The sequence below is a fragment of the Halichoerus grypus genome, chromosome 4 (genome assembly GCF_964656455.1).
Source record: "Halichoerus grypus chromosome 4, mHalGry1.hap1.1, whole genome shotgun sequence".
Classification (NCBI taxonomy): domain Eukaryota; kingdom Metazoa; phylum Chordata; class Mammalia; order Carnivora; family Phocidae; genus Halichoerus; species Halichoerus grypus.
In genome coordinates, this window is record NC_135715.1 from 11,823,960 (window position 1) to 11,841,844 (window position 17,885).

General features: G+C 39.9%; 2 protein-coding genes across 4 annotated transcripts in view; one reads left to right on the forward strand and one right to left on the reverse strand.

The window, feature by feature from the left end:
* UBAC2 (UBA domain containing 2) overlaps positions 1–17,885 on the reverse strand; it is a 176,589-nt gene that overhangs the window by 72,560 nt on the left and 86,144 nt on the right. The gene's annotated exons all lie outside the window — the stretch shown is intronic.
* On the forward strand, positions 1,582–16,176 carry GPR183 (G protein-coupled receptor 183). 3 transcript variants are annotated; one of them, XM_036122620.2, is made up of 3 exons: positions 1,582–1,723; positions 9,502–9,673; positions 14,520–16,176. In XM_036122620.2, exon 3 carries the CDS (start codon positions 14,535–14,537, stop codon positions 15,621–15,623), a length of 1,089 nt encoding a protein of 362 aa, XP_035978513.1. In that variant the 5' UTR covers positions 1,582–1,723; positions 9,502–9,673; positions 14,520–14,534; the 3' UTR covers positions 15,624–16,176. The 3 variants fall into 3 exon arrangements, with proteins under 3 accessions (XP_035978513.1, XP_077926262.1, XP_035978576.1); XM_078070136.1 differs by lacking the exon at positions 9,502–9,673 and adding an exon at positions 9,674–9,921; XM_036122683.2 differs by lacking the exon at positions 9,502–9,673.

Sequence of the window (17,885 nt, forward strand, 5' to 3'; positions counted from 1 at the left end):
ATTATACAACAATGTTTTACTTAATAAAAACTATTTCAAAAATTAAAAGCCAAAACACACCATGAGGGTGTCTTTCAACAAACTGAGACGCCTCTTGGCAGTATCTTCTTCAAGTATTCTTCAATCTAAGTTTTAAATAAACTGATTCTAGAATATTTTATCATATTTATCCAGCAAATCATAAAATCTCTTTATCTCCCCCTGAGAATTTTTGCACCAGGAAATACCATGGCGATCATTTACTTAAATACCTTTATTTTATAGACAGTGAGGAGGAGGCCCCAAGAATTGGGTGTTGTTGCTCTTCTGACAGTGTTCCTTTACAGATCTTCAGCCTTTCAGAGCTGAGAAGAACCAAGTGCCCTTCTAGAGGGAATGATACCACTGATGGGCTGAAGCCCCTCTGGCCATTTTGACAGATCCTGGAGTGGAAGGTCTGAAGTCAGAGTTACAAATTCCTACCAAAATGATTCAATTCGCTCAGTATCATCCCTCAAAATAGTCAACCAGTTTATGTAGGCACCTAAATAAGAAATAGCCTATTCCATTTTTTTTATGATCCTAACTTTTGGGAGCTACCTTCATATTTTGATTTGAAAGCTATCTCCGGTAACTTCCTCATACTGGCCTTCTTTCTATTCTCTGGAGTCTGGAAGATCAATATCGCAACTAAACCCTCTTCTATGAGACGGCTTTCAAATGCACAAGGATGATGATCACATCTCTGCCAAGCCTAAACATTCTCAGTTTATTCATTCATTTCTCCTAACACCTGGGAACCACACCCCTCACCAGCCCGGTCACACTGGTCATCTATACCCTTCGTAAAATGCAGCACCCAGAGCTGACTGGGAATGGCCAGATCAGTCCTGGGTTAAGTGTAACTATCGCCTCTCTCGTTCTGACCGGTATACTTCTATTCACTTAGCCTACATATAAGTTGCATTTTGATAGCCCTGTTACATAGTTGGGTTTAAACCGAGCCAACCAGAACCATAAGGTGAAGAGCATAGGTCTCCATTCTATGCACAGACGCTGGGTTTTCAGCTGTAAGATGTCCCCTCCAACTCTTCCCCTGTCATTCACGTCCCTGCAGTCACAGATTCTGTCAGTTGGCCTCCTGCCTGAAAACACTGACTATTCCCTGTACAATGGAAAAGAACATCACTCTCCCAGTCACCACAGAAACCTTTGCTTCTTTCTCATAAGCTGTTAAGATATAGAATGAGTAAACTACTCTCTGCATCAGGTTTCCAGGTAGACAGAATTATCACAGTTGACTTTTTTTTTCTTTAAAACATTTTAAAAGCTCATACTTTTACGTAGAATATGGATACAAAATCATTAGTAATTGTCATTCGTTTTTTTTTTTTTCCTGGTTAAGGTTTACTGCTTTAGTCTTCCTCTCAAAAAAATTTTTTAATACTTAAATTTTTATTAAAAAATTTATGAAGTTCCACAGATATTACCAAGGGGTTTTTGGATAACTATTCAAAAAAAAAATCACTAACAGAAAAATTTCACTTCCCACTTAAAAAAAAAAAAGTGCACACGCGTACATGAGGTTAACTGATCATTACTATGCTCAGTCACAGGGTGACAGAAAAAAACAGCCAGCCCCATAAAAGGACGCCTGCATAATCTCTCTTAACATGCCAAAGTAACCTATTTCAGTTGGGCAAATACTAACTGCTACTGCTGGAGGACTCAACAAGTCAGAGAGGTAAGTACTACATATTTTGTTCTTCTAACCAAGCCTTTTGTAAAACTTTAGAAGCCTAATTAAAGTATAAAGTAAAGGAATAGAATCTACTCAACAGCAACTATAAACATTTCTAACAAAAAATTGTATCATTAACATAGTTTAGACTCTCTGATGACTGGCAGGTCTAATTAGCTAATATTGAGGTGGCTGAAAACAATGGATCATGCTGGAAATCTATGCCAAAAAATAGGGTTTACTTTGTACTTCTGTGTGAGCCTCACTATTGCAAAAAACAGTATCCAGTAAAAATCAGTAAATAATGCCAATATTTCAGGATACTTTAGAACGAAGGGAAAGGAACAAAGTTATTTTAAAATGGAGTATTCCTACACTTAAATGCATGTGTATACAAATTATTCAGCACAACTGAAAATAAAAGGGTCATTACATTCTACTATTTGACCATGTATCTATGTACATAAAGGTCTTTTCTATACTTCTTCTTTTTTTTTTTTTTTTTAAAGATTTTATTTATTCATTTGAGACACAGAGATACAGAGAGAGAGAGAGAGAGCATGAGCAGGGAGAGAGGCAGAGGGAGAGGGAGAAGCAGGCTCCCCGCTGAGCAGGGAGCCCGATGCGGGGCTCAATCCCAGGACACTGGGATCATGACCTGAGCTGAAGGCAGACGCTTAACCATCTGAGCCACCCAGGCGCCCCCTTTTCTATACTTCTATACTTTCTAGTATTTCTCCGGATAGAATCCCAGTACCAGAATTCCTCGGGCAAAGGGTATAAATGTTTTTAAAGCTTTATATATAAATTGATGTTTTTTGGTTTACAAAAACATTTTAGCAATTTACCCTCCCAGTAGTGACAGTCTGGGCTTTACCGCTTCTCAGCCAGCCTGAATATTTTAATTCTAACTATAAACTGTTAATGAGATAAGTGAAAATGAATCCGTTGCTTGCTTTATATTTATTTAATGATCACTAAAGCTAAACATGTAAGAATTTCCATGTGCCTAAAAAAATGTCACAAAACAATGAAGTCCATGCAGTGATTTGCAATATTTATGTCCAGGTTGGGAATGGAAGTAATAGACATTCTTGACAAGATAAGCTGTGAGGAGACTTCCTTTAAAGGAAGGCGTGTCTGGGGGTCCTGGGGGGTATCGTTCCAAGTACAGTACAGTGCGGTGGTTCGGAGCCTAGGCTCTGGAGTCAGGCTTGAACCTGGGCTGGATTATTTCTAAGCTGTGTGGCCTTGGGCAGTCTCTGACTTCATCTGCTTCATTTGTAAAACGGGGAGTAATAATACAGCCAAGTCCTTGTCACCTTGGCTGTCATATAGTAAGTGCTAGAAAACTGCTATCATTATTCACCCCTCCCTCTACCTGTTAAACCACCAAAGGATGAATCCAGTAGGCAGTAGGCAAAGTTTCCTTGCCCTATCATTTGGTGAGAATTATTTTTCTTAAACTTATTTGCAGATCTTTACAGACTATTTTACATAAAGACTGAGTCTCTGGAGGGTAAACATCTCACTGTGCTTGCCGTCTGGACTCTGCATCTGCTAATATTTCAGTGCATGCTTTCTCTCTGGGACTTAGTCGTATGTTTGGGACATGACACTGTAAAGAGCACACTGCTGAACAAAGCCTCCTCACTCACTGGCTCACCAGCTATCATGGGGTGGGGGCGGTGGCCGTGGTGGTAATGCCTCTTATAAATTACCTTCAACTGGCTTCCAAGAGCTTATTAGTAAGATGGCCAGTCATTTACTGGAATAAGTACTACCTCAGATCACTATATGACTTTCCTTCACTTCGGTAATCCACAGGCATTTACTAGATATCTACTGTAGGATGGTTCTGAAACACTCTATGGGATAAGATGTTGTGGAAGAGAAAGCCATCATCCTTAAAAAGTGTGCATTTAAAAGAGAGAGCTTGCCATCCTGCAGAGGAGTTTACAAATAATGCTTCTCTCCCTACCGTGGGTAAGGGCCTGCTGCAGCGTTCAAGGCCACGAGTATGGAGGGTGCTGAGGGTGTGTAAGCCTCTCCAGCCCATATAATTCCTCAGCTTTGCAAGAAGTCTGTAAAGCACAGTGCTTCAATGTCAGATGAGATAATGCATGTGAAAAGCATCTGAAAACTGTAGAGTTAACAAAGATCTTTGTGGTGTTTTGAAAGCTCAAAAAGAAGAATAAAAATATTTTGTTAAATTTCTACAAATACGGGGCACTTGGGTGGCTCAGTCGGTTAAGCATCGGCCTTCAGCTCAGGTCATGATCCTGGGTTCCTGGGATTGAGCCCCACATCGGGCTCCCTGCTCAGCTCAGGGGTCTGTTCCTCCCTCTGGCTTGTGCTCTCTCTCGCTCTCTCTCTCTCTCGCTCTTTCTTGCTCTCTCTCTTTCTCAAATAAAAGCTTTAAAAAAAGTCTACAAATACCTAAAAAGTAGTATAAAAATAAATTAACAGCATAAAAGCTATCCTAGGGGGCGCCTGGGTGGCTCAGTCAGTTAAGAGTCTGCCTTCGACTCAGATCATGATGCTAGGGTCCTGGTATCGGTTTGCATGCGGGAGTCTGCTTATCCCTCTGCCCCTCCCCCTGGCTCGTGCTCGCTCTCTCTCTCTCTAAATAAATAAATAACTAAAATCTTTAAAAAAGAAAAGATTAAAAAAAGTAAAAGCTATTCTATGTATTCACCATCTTCTTTCAGTCCAAAACGTTTTACGGAAATATTGTTAAAAATAGTAAAATCTAAATTCATTTGTAAAACCTTTACTTGCTTTAAAATATGTTACAAGTAAATTAATGAATGCCTTCATTTAAATCAACACATTTCCCTCTTCCCCTCCCTAGTTCCATCTCCCCAGCTCTCCTCTCTAGTTCAGACAGGATGAGTTGGTACATGTTAAAGTCTTCCTATTTTTACCTGTTTTCTACCAATAACATCAGATCGTGTTGGAAACAGGAGCTAGGGATAAAACACATCACACTGAAAGTGATTTCTGGAGCCAATCTGCCAGGACTTGAATCCTGACACTTAACAGCTGTGTCTTTAGGCACGTCATGTAAGTGCTCTGGTTCTCCGTTTCACCACTGGATATGGGTTTGTGGAAGTTCTGTGATGATTCAGTGAGTGAATATACGTAGTGCCGAGAACAGTTGCCTGGAAGACCGTCTGGGCTTAATGATACTGGTTACTATTACTAATCAAGAACTCTGATAAAGAACCTCTGACTAAGGAAGGATCAAGAAAGCTGGGGCTTTGCTGTTCTTTAATGGGTAGTTATTGTGCCTCAGTCATGGGTCAGCTGGAGATACACAAAATTAACAAAGTTCCCACTCACGGTACTTCACCGGCTAGTGGGAAACAGAAAAAGAAACTCAACCATACTGATGCTGGTACAGAGCACAGCGCCCTCACAAGGACACTCCACGCTGTCTTTCTTGGGGGCGGTGACAAGGAAGCAGGAGAGGATAAAATCAGGGAAGCTTCCAGAACAGCTGAGTTTGAACTAAGTCTTGAAGGAAAGTAGGAGCTGAGGATATAGGACAAAGAAGGAAAAGTGCCAGAAAGGCACAGAGCTGTGAGAAAACACAGGACATCAAAAAACTGGAAATAATTCCATAAGGCTGGAGCCAGGGCATCAGAGGGAGAAAATGGCCAGGGAGGCAGTGCCCAGTCAAACGGAAATCATGTGTCCTGACTGACCGGGGTTCAATGGGCCGCACTTGAAAGGCATTGTGAAAGCTGAAGCCGTAGCTCCAGGGAGCAGCAAGGGTGGCCTGAAGGTAGGCAGCGGTTAGCAGGAGTGGTAGAAGGACAGGCAGATGGACAGACAGACACACGGTGCAGAGGAGAGGTCGAGTGCAGGAGAGTCAGGAGGCACGGGAACCACTGATGGGAGGTGGTGGGTGAGGAGGGTGCAGAGTCCTGGACACCTCTGTGACTCCTAACTTAGTACCTAGACCGAGGGAAGGCTCCAAGCAAATGACCTAATCTCTGGAATTCTGTTTATCCACAAGATAAGGATTTTCAGTGTTTCTGACTAATTTCCATGAGATAAGAGACAAACAACAAAACCTGAAACTCCCTTGAACTTTAAGGAGAAAAGGCACATACGATTTCTAGAAACATTTTGAACTCAAGAGGATAAAGGTTCTGCAGACTCAGATCTTCACTATAAAATCTTTTTATATTACCCAGTTATCCTACTTATAGGTCAAATCAAGCCACATGGAAACACGGTATTTGTCTTCCTCACACTGAAATGAGTATTACAGTGGGATTCTTTTTTCTTAGTTTCCAAACATTAGGTCGTATAACCCTAGTCCTTTGTATTACCACCTCCTTTGTCTTCATGTTTGGTAACTTTCACACCATCCTAGTCAGTACTAAAGCTGCCAAAAGCCACACAAAGAAAATCAATGAAAGGTGAAAGAAAAATAGCTGGACTATGTGAAACCCCAAATGTGCAAGTGGGTGTTTAATCCACTAATTTGAACGTCAGGCCCCTTTCCCATCGATTCCAACATACATGTTGACGGAAGGTGAAGTGCTCTTCTTTAGTGCCCATCAGGCGAGGACACCTCAGACACACAAAGAGCAACTACAGACTGGCGAACACCGTTGTTTGCTGTCTTCAAGAAGTTCTCCGCGCCCTGTCCTGTAGCTGACCCTCTGCAGACCTACCGAGAGGTGGTCAGAACCAGCCTCGGCCATGGGGCCAGCGGCAGGGTCACACATGCACGAGCCGGAAAAAGCGAGCTCCCCAGGAGGCAGGGTAGGGAGGTCCCCTCACACAGACTGAGCACAGACAGCTCGGCTCCGAACACAGACACTCCGGCACGTGTGGGGCTCTATCCCGGGAAAGTGCAGGCGGCTGCCAGCACGTCACCTTCTGGGAAGATGTTCCCTAGATCCTTCCAAAAATGAATCCTGACCACAGTCACAGCTATCAAAATAGGACTCAAAGCTGGTTGGAAAAAAAAAAAAAATCACCTGATAGTGCAGGATGATTTATTTCACTAAGTTAACTGGGGCGCATACTATTATGAGCAGCCGAGCAGCAGCTTACCGGAACAGACCATCTGACTTTGCCAATGAAGTGACAAGAGGCTGGTCGCAGCCTGTCTGTGCCTTGGGTTTCTGTCCCACAAGCAGGAATTAATGTTTCCCACCTGCCTACTTGACAGGCAAATGGCCCACACCACCCCTCAGGTGATGGTTGTTTAGTCAACTAAAAAGAAGGTGGGAAAAAAAAATCACTGGTTGATTGCAAGACCATGACATGTGTGACGCTGGACCATACTCAGATGTCCCCATTTGCTCAGTCAAGAACAAGAAGGCTTTTGCAAGTAACTGACTGACAAGTGCTCATAAAACTAGGTAACCAGAGGAAGAAGCAAAGATTTCTTTCTTCCGGGGGGGGGGGGGGGGGGGTCTGTTTATTCTCAAGGGCACTGTTAAACAGCCTTGGCCTGTGATCCTGATCCATCTGCACTTATCTAGTTCCTCCATAGACCGAATCCTTGTTGTTCCACAGAACCCAAGCTTTTGCCTGTATTCTCCTGTCTCAAAAATTTCATTTTCCCCCCACTCCAGAAACTTTCCCTCAACCTTACCTCTCCTCAACAAAATAGCCAAAGGACAGTGTATCAAGAGAAATCAGAGAATCAGATCAATCAACACTCATCATTTAACAATATACAAATAAAATCCATATCTATGGGTCCACATTCTTGTGCCTCTTCTGGTTGTTTTGAAAGCATGGTCCTGGAACTTCCTCTTTGGTGTATGTCACTGTGGGAGCTCTGAGTCAGATCATCTTGATGCGTAAACATGGTCTCGAGCAGACTTGGCCTTACAGAGAAGTCACCTCCTGTTGCTTATCATTTCACATGACTTGAACCATTCAATTCATTGCTAAGGCCTGAATTTAAACAAAATTACTAAAAATTTAGCTCTTTTTCATTTAAGGTTGTTGATGGGTTATTAAGTGAATAAATTATTAGGGCTAAAGGTGACATTTCAGGAATCTTAAGGCAAAAACTAAAAGCCAGTACTCTAGTTCATACTAAATCTTTGAATACAGTGGTTTGATTCTGTTTCTGCCACAAATAAAAGCTAAGAAAATAATTATCCAGGCAAGTTGGTACCAGGGTAAATATTTCCATAGGACAAATTACATTAGAGCTCAGACAATTTTCTTAAGTACTAATAGATGAGTTTTGGGGGGAGCCTCTTATTTTCTTCCTTTCTGTAGCTAGAAAGATCTTGTCAGCTCATGTCAACATGTCCGGTTATGCAAAAACGAGATGATAATGTCTTAAAAAACGTTAGCTACTCTAGTAGCAATGAAATCAACTCTAGACACACACAGACCCACTACCGAAAACAAGTAAAAATACAGTGGAGGGTATTTTGCTGCGGAAGAGCTTGCTGTTTTACATATGCTAGAATAGTAGCAGAGTTAACAATATTGCACGGCAGAGACAAAACTGGGACAGACCCCCTCTGCTTCACCACAAACATGGCAACAGAACTGGCACAAATGGCTGCCAGGGTGGCCGTAGTTACCTCACTTTGAGGAGGGAAGCGGGCTCCTCAGGCGAGACCTGAATACAGCCCCACATTTTAAGCAGCCCAGTTACTAACTGTGCCCTCAGGGCAAAGGTTTCCATCCTCATTCACATCACAGTGTGGGGCCTTAAGGAGAGTTTAGCAACCACACATACCTTTCCACTAGAAAGCATTATGAGGAAATTATAATTATTACAGATATAAGTATTCCAAGGAAAAAAGATTCAAAACAAACACTCCTTTGTGCTTTTCTCTAGGCAGTAAAATGACAAGACATAGTACTTCCAAGTACAGCGCAGTATATCTATACTAGTAACATGTCAGAAGCTGTTGTCTAATGATGATAAAGATAAGATACTTAAGGGGCGCTCGGTTGGCTCAGTTGGTAGAGCATTTGACTCTTGATCTCGGGGTCATGAGTTCAAGCTCCACGCTGGGTGTAGAGCTTACTTAAAAAAAAAAAAAAAAAGATGAACTTATTTTTTTTTAAAAAGTAATATACTTAAAATGTATTCAAAAATAAATAAAGGAAGAAAAGGAAGAAGGGAAGATGGAAGTTAGTTATACCTGAAAAAAAATGATTAAAAGAGCAATTTGCAATCCAAAGGTTGATAAGGAGTACTGTAATCCAAAGAGCATACCAGAAGTCTGGTATGTGTGACGAGGAACCCTTTGAAGAACGGTGAGGTAATGCTTCATCAGACAACAGCATGTTCCCAACATCATACATTCATCCTTTAGTTTGAGGCCCTCCCATACTGAAAGATATCATCTCGGTATTTCCAGGACCTAGCATATGAAAACACTAAAAACAATTTTTGCTGAATAAAAGAATGGAGTAAGTCAAGGTTCAGGAAAGTAATCTTGAATCCTCAAATGACTAAAGGAAGGTATAAAATGTATCTCCAAGGGAAGATGATAACAAACGGGGATCAATTCATACAAGAATGGGATAACAACGGTCAAGTACATGAAAGGATTTTTCTCTCAATTTAGAAAAGATAAAATTGACTAAAACTATGGCATTGATAGCATAGGATAGATATAATCAAGAACTAAGGTAGCTAGTGTCGCTGACTAACAAAATCAACTTTCAAGAGGTTACCAAACATCCAAATGACCAGATTTCAAGACGGCCTTGATTCATCTTTTCCAAAGATCACTTCTGAGCCATCCCATTTACATGTCCACATCATGCAGGTGTCTTTCTCTGACTGACTCAGGACGAGGGTGGGCAGTAGGAGGCCCCTCAAGAGTCTTCTCCTGGGGGTTCGATGCTGTCCTGGAAATAGGAACTCCACTGTCATTAGGAAGAACCATTCGCTGCTCTGGAGTGGCTGGGCCACACTGATCCCAGGCTGTTTATTTACAGGTAAGGATTCTTAAAGCCTACACCACTTCGAGACCACAAACTCTCAGTTCTTTAAGGGCAGTTATGAGCTGCCCCTACCAAGGACTGGACAGAGTAAGGAGACCTGAAGCCAGATCACCAGGGAGAAGGATCCAGCCTGACCTTTTAACCTCCATGCCACTCAGTTTCCTCACATGGCAAATAGATAGGGGACAGCAGTACTTAGCCCACTGGGTCGCTGTGAGTGTTCTTCCAGATAGGACTTAAAGGTAGGCACGTAATAACAATGAACACACCAATCTGAGTAAAGAGCACTGAAGGACTACCTTTGAAATGTGTATCAGAAGACAAGGTTTTTGCAAGACGAACTTAACTAAAAAAATTTTCTTCTCAGATTAATTTATTTACCAATTTCCTCATTTCATAGTCAATTCATGTTCAGTATTAAAAATTTTAAAGTATATGGATAAAACTCAAAAATGACTTGTACAAAACTGTGTTTTGGCATACATATCCGTACAGATGCGTGTGTACCTATAATTGCTTCTCCTTCCCCGCCAAAGTGGTACGTTGTGGAATCTGCTTTCCTTACTTAACATTATTCCCTGTCAAGAAATAGGCTTCCACACTGCCGTTTCCAGTGACTGCAGAGTACTCCACTGTATGGCTATACCATGAGATACGTAACCAGTCCCACGATGATGGACATTTGATTTGTTTGCAAATTTTCACCTTTATAATTAGCGCTGTTAAATATTCTTGAAATCAAATGTTCTGCAAGCCCTGCCATTTCTGGCTCTCCTGGATGCCGTACTTCATTCAGGAAGAAGTTGGATGCACGTTTACAATATGGCAAGCAATGGAACATTCTTCTCTGAGTCCTACATTAATGTAACTTTCCTAATCTCTACAATAATATTTACTCATATGGAGAATTTCTACCCCAGTATGTATTTTAAAAGCATTTCCCGAATCTGCCGAGAAATACTCCTCAAAATAAAATAAACATGCTGAGTTTTTTCAGAAAAAAAATTCTCACAGAAAGTACAAAAATAAAAGAAGTTCTTGCTACCTGTTCCTAAGTTATAACCCCTGCCTGGCATATTCACCTCTCTGTGTCTAGTCTCAGTTCTTGAAAAGTTACTTCTCACATGAAGCCTTTCTCAACTAAGTGGATAAAGGTTTTTCTACTTTCATTCCACAATTGCAATTCCCATGATTTCAAGAATCACTCTATTTTTTTTCTGCACAAAAAGAAAGTCCATATTTATTGGGTTTTTGTTTTGTTTTCGATCTTATTAATTTCTACAATTACCTTTATCATTTTCTTCTATCTTCCTTAGGTAAACAATTCTCTTCTAGCTTCCTGAACTGTATGTTTATCTATTTTCAGTCTTTTTAAAAAAATACATGCTTTCACAAGCATATAGAGTTGTTGAGTCACTATGCTGTGCACCTGAAACTCATGTAACATGTGTTAACTATACTCAAATAAAAACGTGCGAATAAAATAAATACATTCAGGGCTCTGCGTCTGAGATTAACACTTCAGCTGCATCTCATAGTTTGGCATAGAGTATTTTTGTCATTTTGTTCTAACTACTTCAAAATTCCCACTGTGATTTCTTAACCCATGAGTCTCTTAGAAGCATATTTTTTTTAGATTCCAAATGTATCCTTTATCTTTTTATTGTTGATTTCTAATTTAGTTGCCCTATAGGCACCGTCATATCAGCTGCTAAGTTAACAGTTTTCCAAAAGTTCTGAGGTCCTCTGATGACCTCGTACAAAGTCAAATTTGCAAAAATGCTCATGTCCCTTCAGCACAAATTCTGCAAAGTCACATTGGGTAAATCTTCTAAGTCTCTCATCTCTTTTTTATCTGGCATATTCTAATAAAGATGTGCTAAAATCTCCCATTATGATTGTGGATTTGCCAATTTTTCCTTTAAATTTTGCTGTTACATGCATAATCCATGATTTTTATGTTCTTCGTGAACTGTTCTCTTTTACTTCTGTCATGACCCTCTTCATCTCTATTGAGACTGAATTTGCCTTGAAGTCTGTTGTTTTCTGATGTTAGCATTGCTACTCTGGCTTGCCATGGGTTGGGATTTGATGGATACGTGTTCCCATGCCTTTATTTTCAGCCTTTCTGAGTCACTTTCTGGGCTGTGTCTCTTCTAAGCAGCATACAGCTGGATTTTTTTTTTACAAATTCAAACTGAAAGCTAGTTTCTTTTAATAGGTGGGTTCAATATATTTAAATTTCTTTCTCATAATCTCCTTTCCTATCTTTTCTTGTTTAACAGAAAGTACCACTTCCATTTCTGTTCCCTTTTGCTTTAGGTCGTATTCCCATATTTTAACAATTTAACCTATCAACACTGTATGTAGTGCATACCTGTAACATTGTAACATCATCCCCTGATAACCCCCACTGCCTGTCAGTTTCACTGTTTAAGACTGTTAGAACTAGGGGCGCCTGGGTGGCTCAGTCGGTTAAGCGACTGCCTTCGGCTCGGGTCATGATCCCAGGGTCCTGGGATCGAGTCCCGCATCGGGCTCCCTGCTCTGCGGGGAGCCTGCTTCTCCCTCTCCCACTCCCCCTGCTTGTGTTCCCTCTCTCGCTGTGTCTCTCTCTGTCAGATAAATAAATAAAATCTTTAAAAAAAAAAAAAAAAAAAAAAAAAGACTGTTAGAACTAAGTTAGCAGTTAGAGGAGTAGTCAGTGCTTTGACATGTCTAGGGATAGAGTCTTTTTCTTTTAATGTAAACCATCATCACTAGATATACTGAAATCTTCCCTTAATTTTGGTGACTTTCAGATGAGATCTGTGCGCAGAGACAGTCCTATCGGAATGTCATTTTTCTTCTAAAAATAACTTCACAGAAGTTATTGTTCTGCTCTCCCTAAGTTTTATCCAAAGCTCAGCCCCATGTAAGGAGTTTTATTGTAGTTTTCCACTTTTCAACGTAGGACTTGAAATTTCATCTTAACATTATTTATCACAAGAAAAGAACTGGAAATAATCCAAATATTCATCAAGGGAGTAGCTAAGCAAATTATGCATTAACACACTGGAATACTGTAGAAATATCCAATGTCTACATGAGATCTACATATGACAAATACATAGATTACACTGATCCATGAACATGTTAAGTGGATAAGGCAGAACACAAGACACCACGTGTGTAATGCTTACTAGCATGCGAAATGTAGGAATGTACACTGCACGCATCAGTCAGTGGAGTACTTGGGGAATGATCTAGCTCAGAATTAATCTTAACCTTTTCCCCGAAACAGCTTAAGTTTTTTTCTTTCTTTTTCGTCGTTTTTTGTCGTGGTTGTCGTGGTTACCATCTTCTTCTTTTTTAAAAGAAAACCTAACTTTCAGTTCCTAACAAGGCCTTAGCTTGTTTCTCATACTTTTTAGGTTAACACAAATCAGATCACTGTGGTAAATTCATATTTCACTAAATAAACGTGTGACTGATTTCATTTCCTGGCAGTGATACGCATTTGGACAAAAAAAAAAAAAAAAAGTCTGAAACTGAAATTCAATTTAAAAGCAAAGTTTTACTCCCGTCTGAAATGTGGGGTGCTGCACACGATTTTGTTCTTAACCAGTGATTCAGAAAAAAAGGGGGAAATTTCTGCCTAAAGAGTTAGTGCACCCCCTCTTGTCACAAAAATATATTTGCTCTATTTAGATGGTTTTGTTTCCTTTGCCAGGGCTTTGCCAAAATCACCAAATTGTGAGTAAAAACATAAATCTGATTCTTTGTTCTTGTTACTGTATACGTAAACATATTACATATCACAGATTTTTCTTTCTTTTTTGGGGGGTACTTCTTAATAATCCCCTTTATCTATTTCACTATACTCCCCCGCCTACTTCTCCTCTGGTAACTACCAGTTTGTTCTCTGTATTTATGGTTCTGTTTCTGACTTTTTTGTTTCTCTTGCTTTTTAGACTCCACATATAAGAGAAATCATATGGTATTCATCCTTCTCTCGACTTCTTTCACTTAGCATAATGCCCTCTAGATCCACCCATGTTGTTGCAAATGGCAAGATCTCATTCTTTTTTAAGGCTGAGTAATATTCCTGCATGAGTGTGCATATGCGTGTGAGAGTAGTATCTATTCACCTATCAGTAGACACTTGGGTTGCTTCCATATCTTGGCTATTGTAAATGCTAAAATAAACACAGGGGCACATATATCTTTTTGAATTCATGTTTTCATCTTCTTTGGGTAAATACCCATTAGTGGAATTACTGGATCATATGGTAATTCTATTTTTAACTTTTTGAGAAACCTCCATACTGTTTTCCACAGTGGCTGCACCAGTCTGCATTCCCACAACAGTGCACAAGGGTTCCCTCTGCTCTGCGTCCTCATCGACACTTGTTATTTCTTGTGTTTTTGATTCTAGCCATTCCGACTGGTGGGAGATGATACCTCACTGTGGTTTTGATTTGCATTTCCCTGATGATTAGTGAGGTCGAGCATCTTTTCATGTGTCTGTTGGCCATTTGTAGGTCTTCTTTGGAAAAATGTTTATTCAGGTCCTCTGCTCATTTTTAATCAGATTATTTTTGTTTTGAGTCAAATAAGTTCCTTATATATTTTGGATACTAACCCCTTATTGGATGTATCATTTGCAAATATCTTCTCCCATTCACTAGGGAGCCTTTCTAAGGTTTTGTTGATGGTTTCCTTTACTGTGCAACACATCATAGATTTTTAAAAATTATATAAATCTTAAAATTTTGAAAGTTAGATCTATAAAAGGCGTTTATATTGCTTTTAGTTAAATATGGTTTTAATTAAAAGTACTCTCCTTGGTTCTTCCTAGAGACTGTGAACACCAATGATGGATACAAAACTGGACAACAATTTTACGACAGTCTCTGCAGCTTCTCCGGGCAACGACTGTGATCTCTATGCACACCACAGCACAGCCCGGATACTAATGCCTCTGCATTACAGCATTGTCTTCGTAATTGGGCTTATAGGAAATGTGCTAGCCTTGGTTGTCATTATTCAAAACAGGAAAAAAATCAACTCTACTACCCTATATTCAACAAACCTGGTGATTTCTGATATACTTTTCACCACTGCTCTGCCTACACGGATAGCCTACTACGCCCTGGGCTTTGACTGGAGAATCGGCGATGCCCTGTGCAGGATAACTGCGCTGGTGTTTTACATCAATACATACGCAGGTGTGAACTTCATGACCTGCTTGAGCATTGACCGGTTCTTTGCTGTGGTGCACCCTCTGCGGTACAACAAGATGAAAAGAATTGAACATGCAAAATGCATTTGCATATGTGTCTGGATTCTAGTATTTGCTCAAACACTCCCGCTACTCATAAAACCTATGTCAAAGCAGGAGGAAGAAAGGACTACATGCATGGAATATCCAAACTTCGAAGAAACAAAATCTCTTCCCTGGATGCTGCTTGGTGCATGTTTCATAGGATATGTGCTTCCTCTCCTGATCATTCTCATCTGCTACTCTCAAATCTGTTGCAAACTCTTTAAAACTGCCAAACAAAACCCACTAACTGAGAAATCTGGTGTAAACAAAAAGGCTCTCAACACAATTATTTTTATAATTGTTGTGTTTGTTCTCTGTTTCACACCTTACCATGTTGCAATTATTCAACACATGATTAAGAAGCTTCATTTTCCTGGTCTCCTGGAATGCAGCCAAAGACATTCATTCCAGATCTCCCTGCACTTTACAGTATGTCTGATGAACTTCAATTGCTGCATGGACCCTTTTATATATTTCTTTGCATGTAAAGGATATAAGAGAAAGGTTATGAAGATGTTGAAGCGTCAGGTCAGTGTATCAATTTCCAGCGCTGTGAGGTCAGCCCCTGAAGAAAACTCGCGTGAAATGACAGAAACTCAAACAATGATACATTCCAAGTCTTTAAACGGAAAGTAAAAAGGAATTAAATCTTGGGTTTACAGCAAAGTAGATTGTATGACAAACTTTGCCAGACTTTTCTTATAAAGCAAAATGACTGTTCAACTTCCAATAAGGATTCCTGTAAATTCCTTTCATTGGGCATGAGCTCCCACCTCCAACTTGGAAGAAAACTGATGTATATTATTTTTTACACTCAAGAAAATAACATAAAGCAAAGTTCTAATTTGTAAGTGAAATACTATACCAAAAGGGAGGCTATTTTAATAACTCTCAGTGTAAAAAGTTTTATAAAAAATTAAGAAAATTTTTTATAAAAAATTAAAAATTACAGCATCAGTATTTCCTGCCAATAATTTGGCAAAAGAAAAGACTGTAAGATTGTATACTGCCCATGTAAAAATGTCAATACTGTAACGTGTTTCTTTCTTTTTGGTAGCATATTTCTTTAATACCTACTTCTTTCAATCTTAGACTTTCATCTCCTCAATAACATCAGCATTTTTGTTTTGTTTTGTTCTGAGTCGTAATATTTTGTTTCAAAGAACTCTTTTGGAATAAAGAACAGGATGCTACAAAATTAAGAGTATGTCTTTCAATGCCTACTTACAGGGAGAATAGAATTAGCAATAGATAGATTTGGATGATAACGCTGTAAGTAATGATAGTGACTGAGGCAATGAAAACACTGAGCTCTTTCCCAAGCAGCCCCCAGAGTAGTGAAGGGCCCACCAGTCAGGCATATGACAAGGACTTTATGTGGAAGTACCCACTGGGAGGAGGGTCCACTTGAATTCTGCTTGGAAACAAAAAAAAATTTGCAAATATGCTTGGCTTTTCTTGGGTGCCTGGGGGATCATTTCTTTTTTATTCATAGGTTGGTAGTACCCTGATCTGCATTTCAATGGTTTGGGCAGAGGGGCAAAGGGGATGAGGGGCAGGAGGCATAGTTGCTGCTTGCCTAAATAAGATAGGGAAAAATGCAAAATTATGAACTTAGAGAGTTCCCAAGATTCTGTGCAACATTATACATTTGCTCACATAAATACCTTAGCATGAACAGTATGACCTTTGCAAGTATAGTCACCCTGTCTGCTAGGTCAAACTTGTTTTACTAAATCCCCAAATTACCTCAATACAGTATCTATGTTAGCAATAATACCAATTTTGATAATGGAACAGAAACAAATGAAGCACTACATCATGAGTCATACTTTAAATTTTTATTAGGCTTTATATCCTGGAAATCTTTTCTTTTGAATTCTTATCCTACTCATTTCCAACTTGTACCCTGTAAGAAAATTAATCTTTTTTTTTTTTTTTAAAGATTTTATTTATTTATTTGAGAGAGAATGACAGACAGAGAGCACGAGAGGGCAGAGGGTCAGAGGGAGAAGCAGACCCCCCAGCTGAGCAGGGAGCCCGATGCGGGACTCGATCCCGGGACTCCAGGATCATGACCTGAGCCGAAGGCAGTTGCTTAATCAACTGAGCCACCCAGGCGCCCAAGAAAATTAATCTTTATGGTTGAGTCAACACCATTTACTGAGTACTTCCAGATTTGTATTATGTGAATTTCACAAAGAGCTACGTGACCTTGAAGCCAATGACCAAAAAAAGGCACTGATCTTTGTAACAGATCTTTGATAAGACAGGTGAGACTGCATGGATGGAAGTCAGGATCTTAGGGCCTTTCCCTTCACTCCACACACAAACCCCCCAAGTGAAGGAGAAGAAAGGGCAGAAGACTACATGTTATGCAGGGTGGCACTTACATAGTCATTTGAATTAGATCCCAAAAGAAAAACTGTAATGAAAGCTACTAAAGGAAAATCAGAAACAGAGGTCACTGTAATTTCAGAGCATCTCTATGGTGCATGAGTTTGATGATGACACTGGAACACAGACTGGCTTATGTATGAGCCAACATGCTGCTTCACAGCAGAGGAGAAAGTCCTCTCTGTGCTAAGGATCTTAAGATCCTTCAAACAAGAAAGTAAATATCTATGTCACTTGGCAAAGGAATAACACATTCTTTCATCTGTTTAGTTTTCTGCCTCCTACCTCCACTGTACCACAAATCTATATAAATGATTTTCTTCAATCAGTAGTCATAGTGCCAAAAAGGTAAACTTTCACCCTATCTCCAACTAATCCTAAAAAAAAAAAAAAGTCTGTACTCCAGTCAAACTCAGCTATTCACTCTCCTTCAAAAAGCCCTTACTACCTATTTCATTCATGAAGCCATGGTTTACACATGGCCTTTGGGCACCCTTACAG

What these genes read in the sequence shown, in the direction of transcription:
- GPR183 (XM_036122620.2), top strand. Translation starts at nt 14,535, where the DNA reads ATGATGGATACAAAACTGGACAACAATTTTACGACAGTCTCTGCAGCT.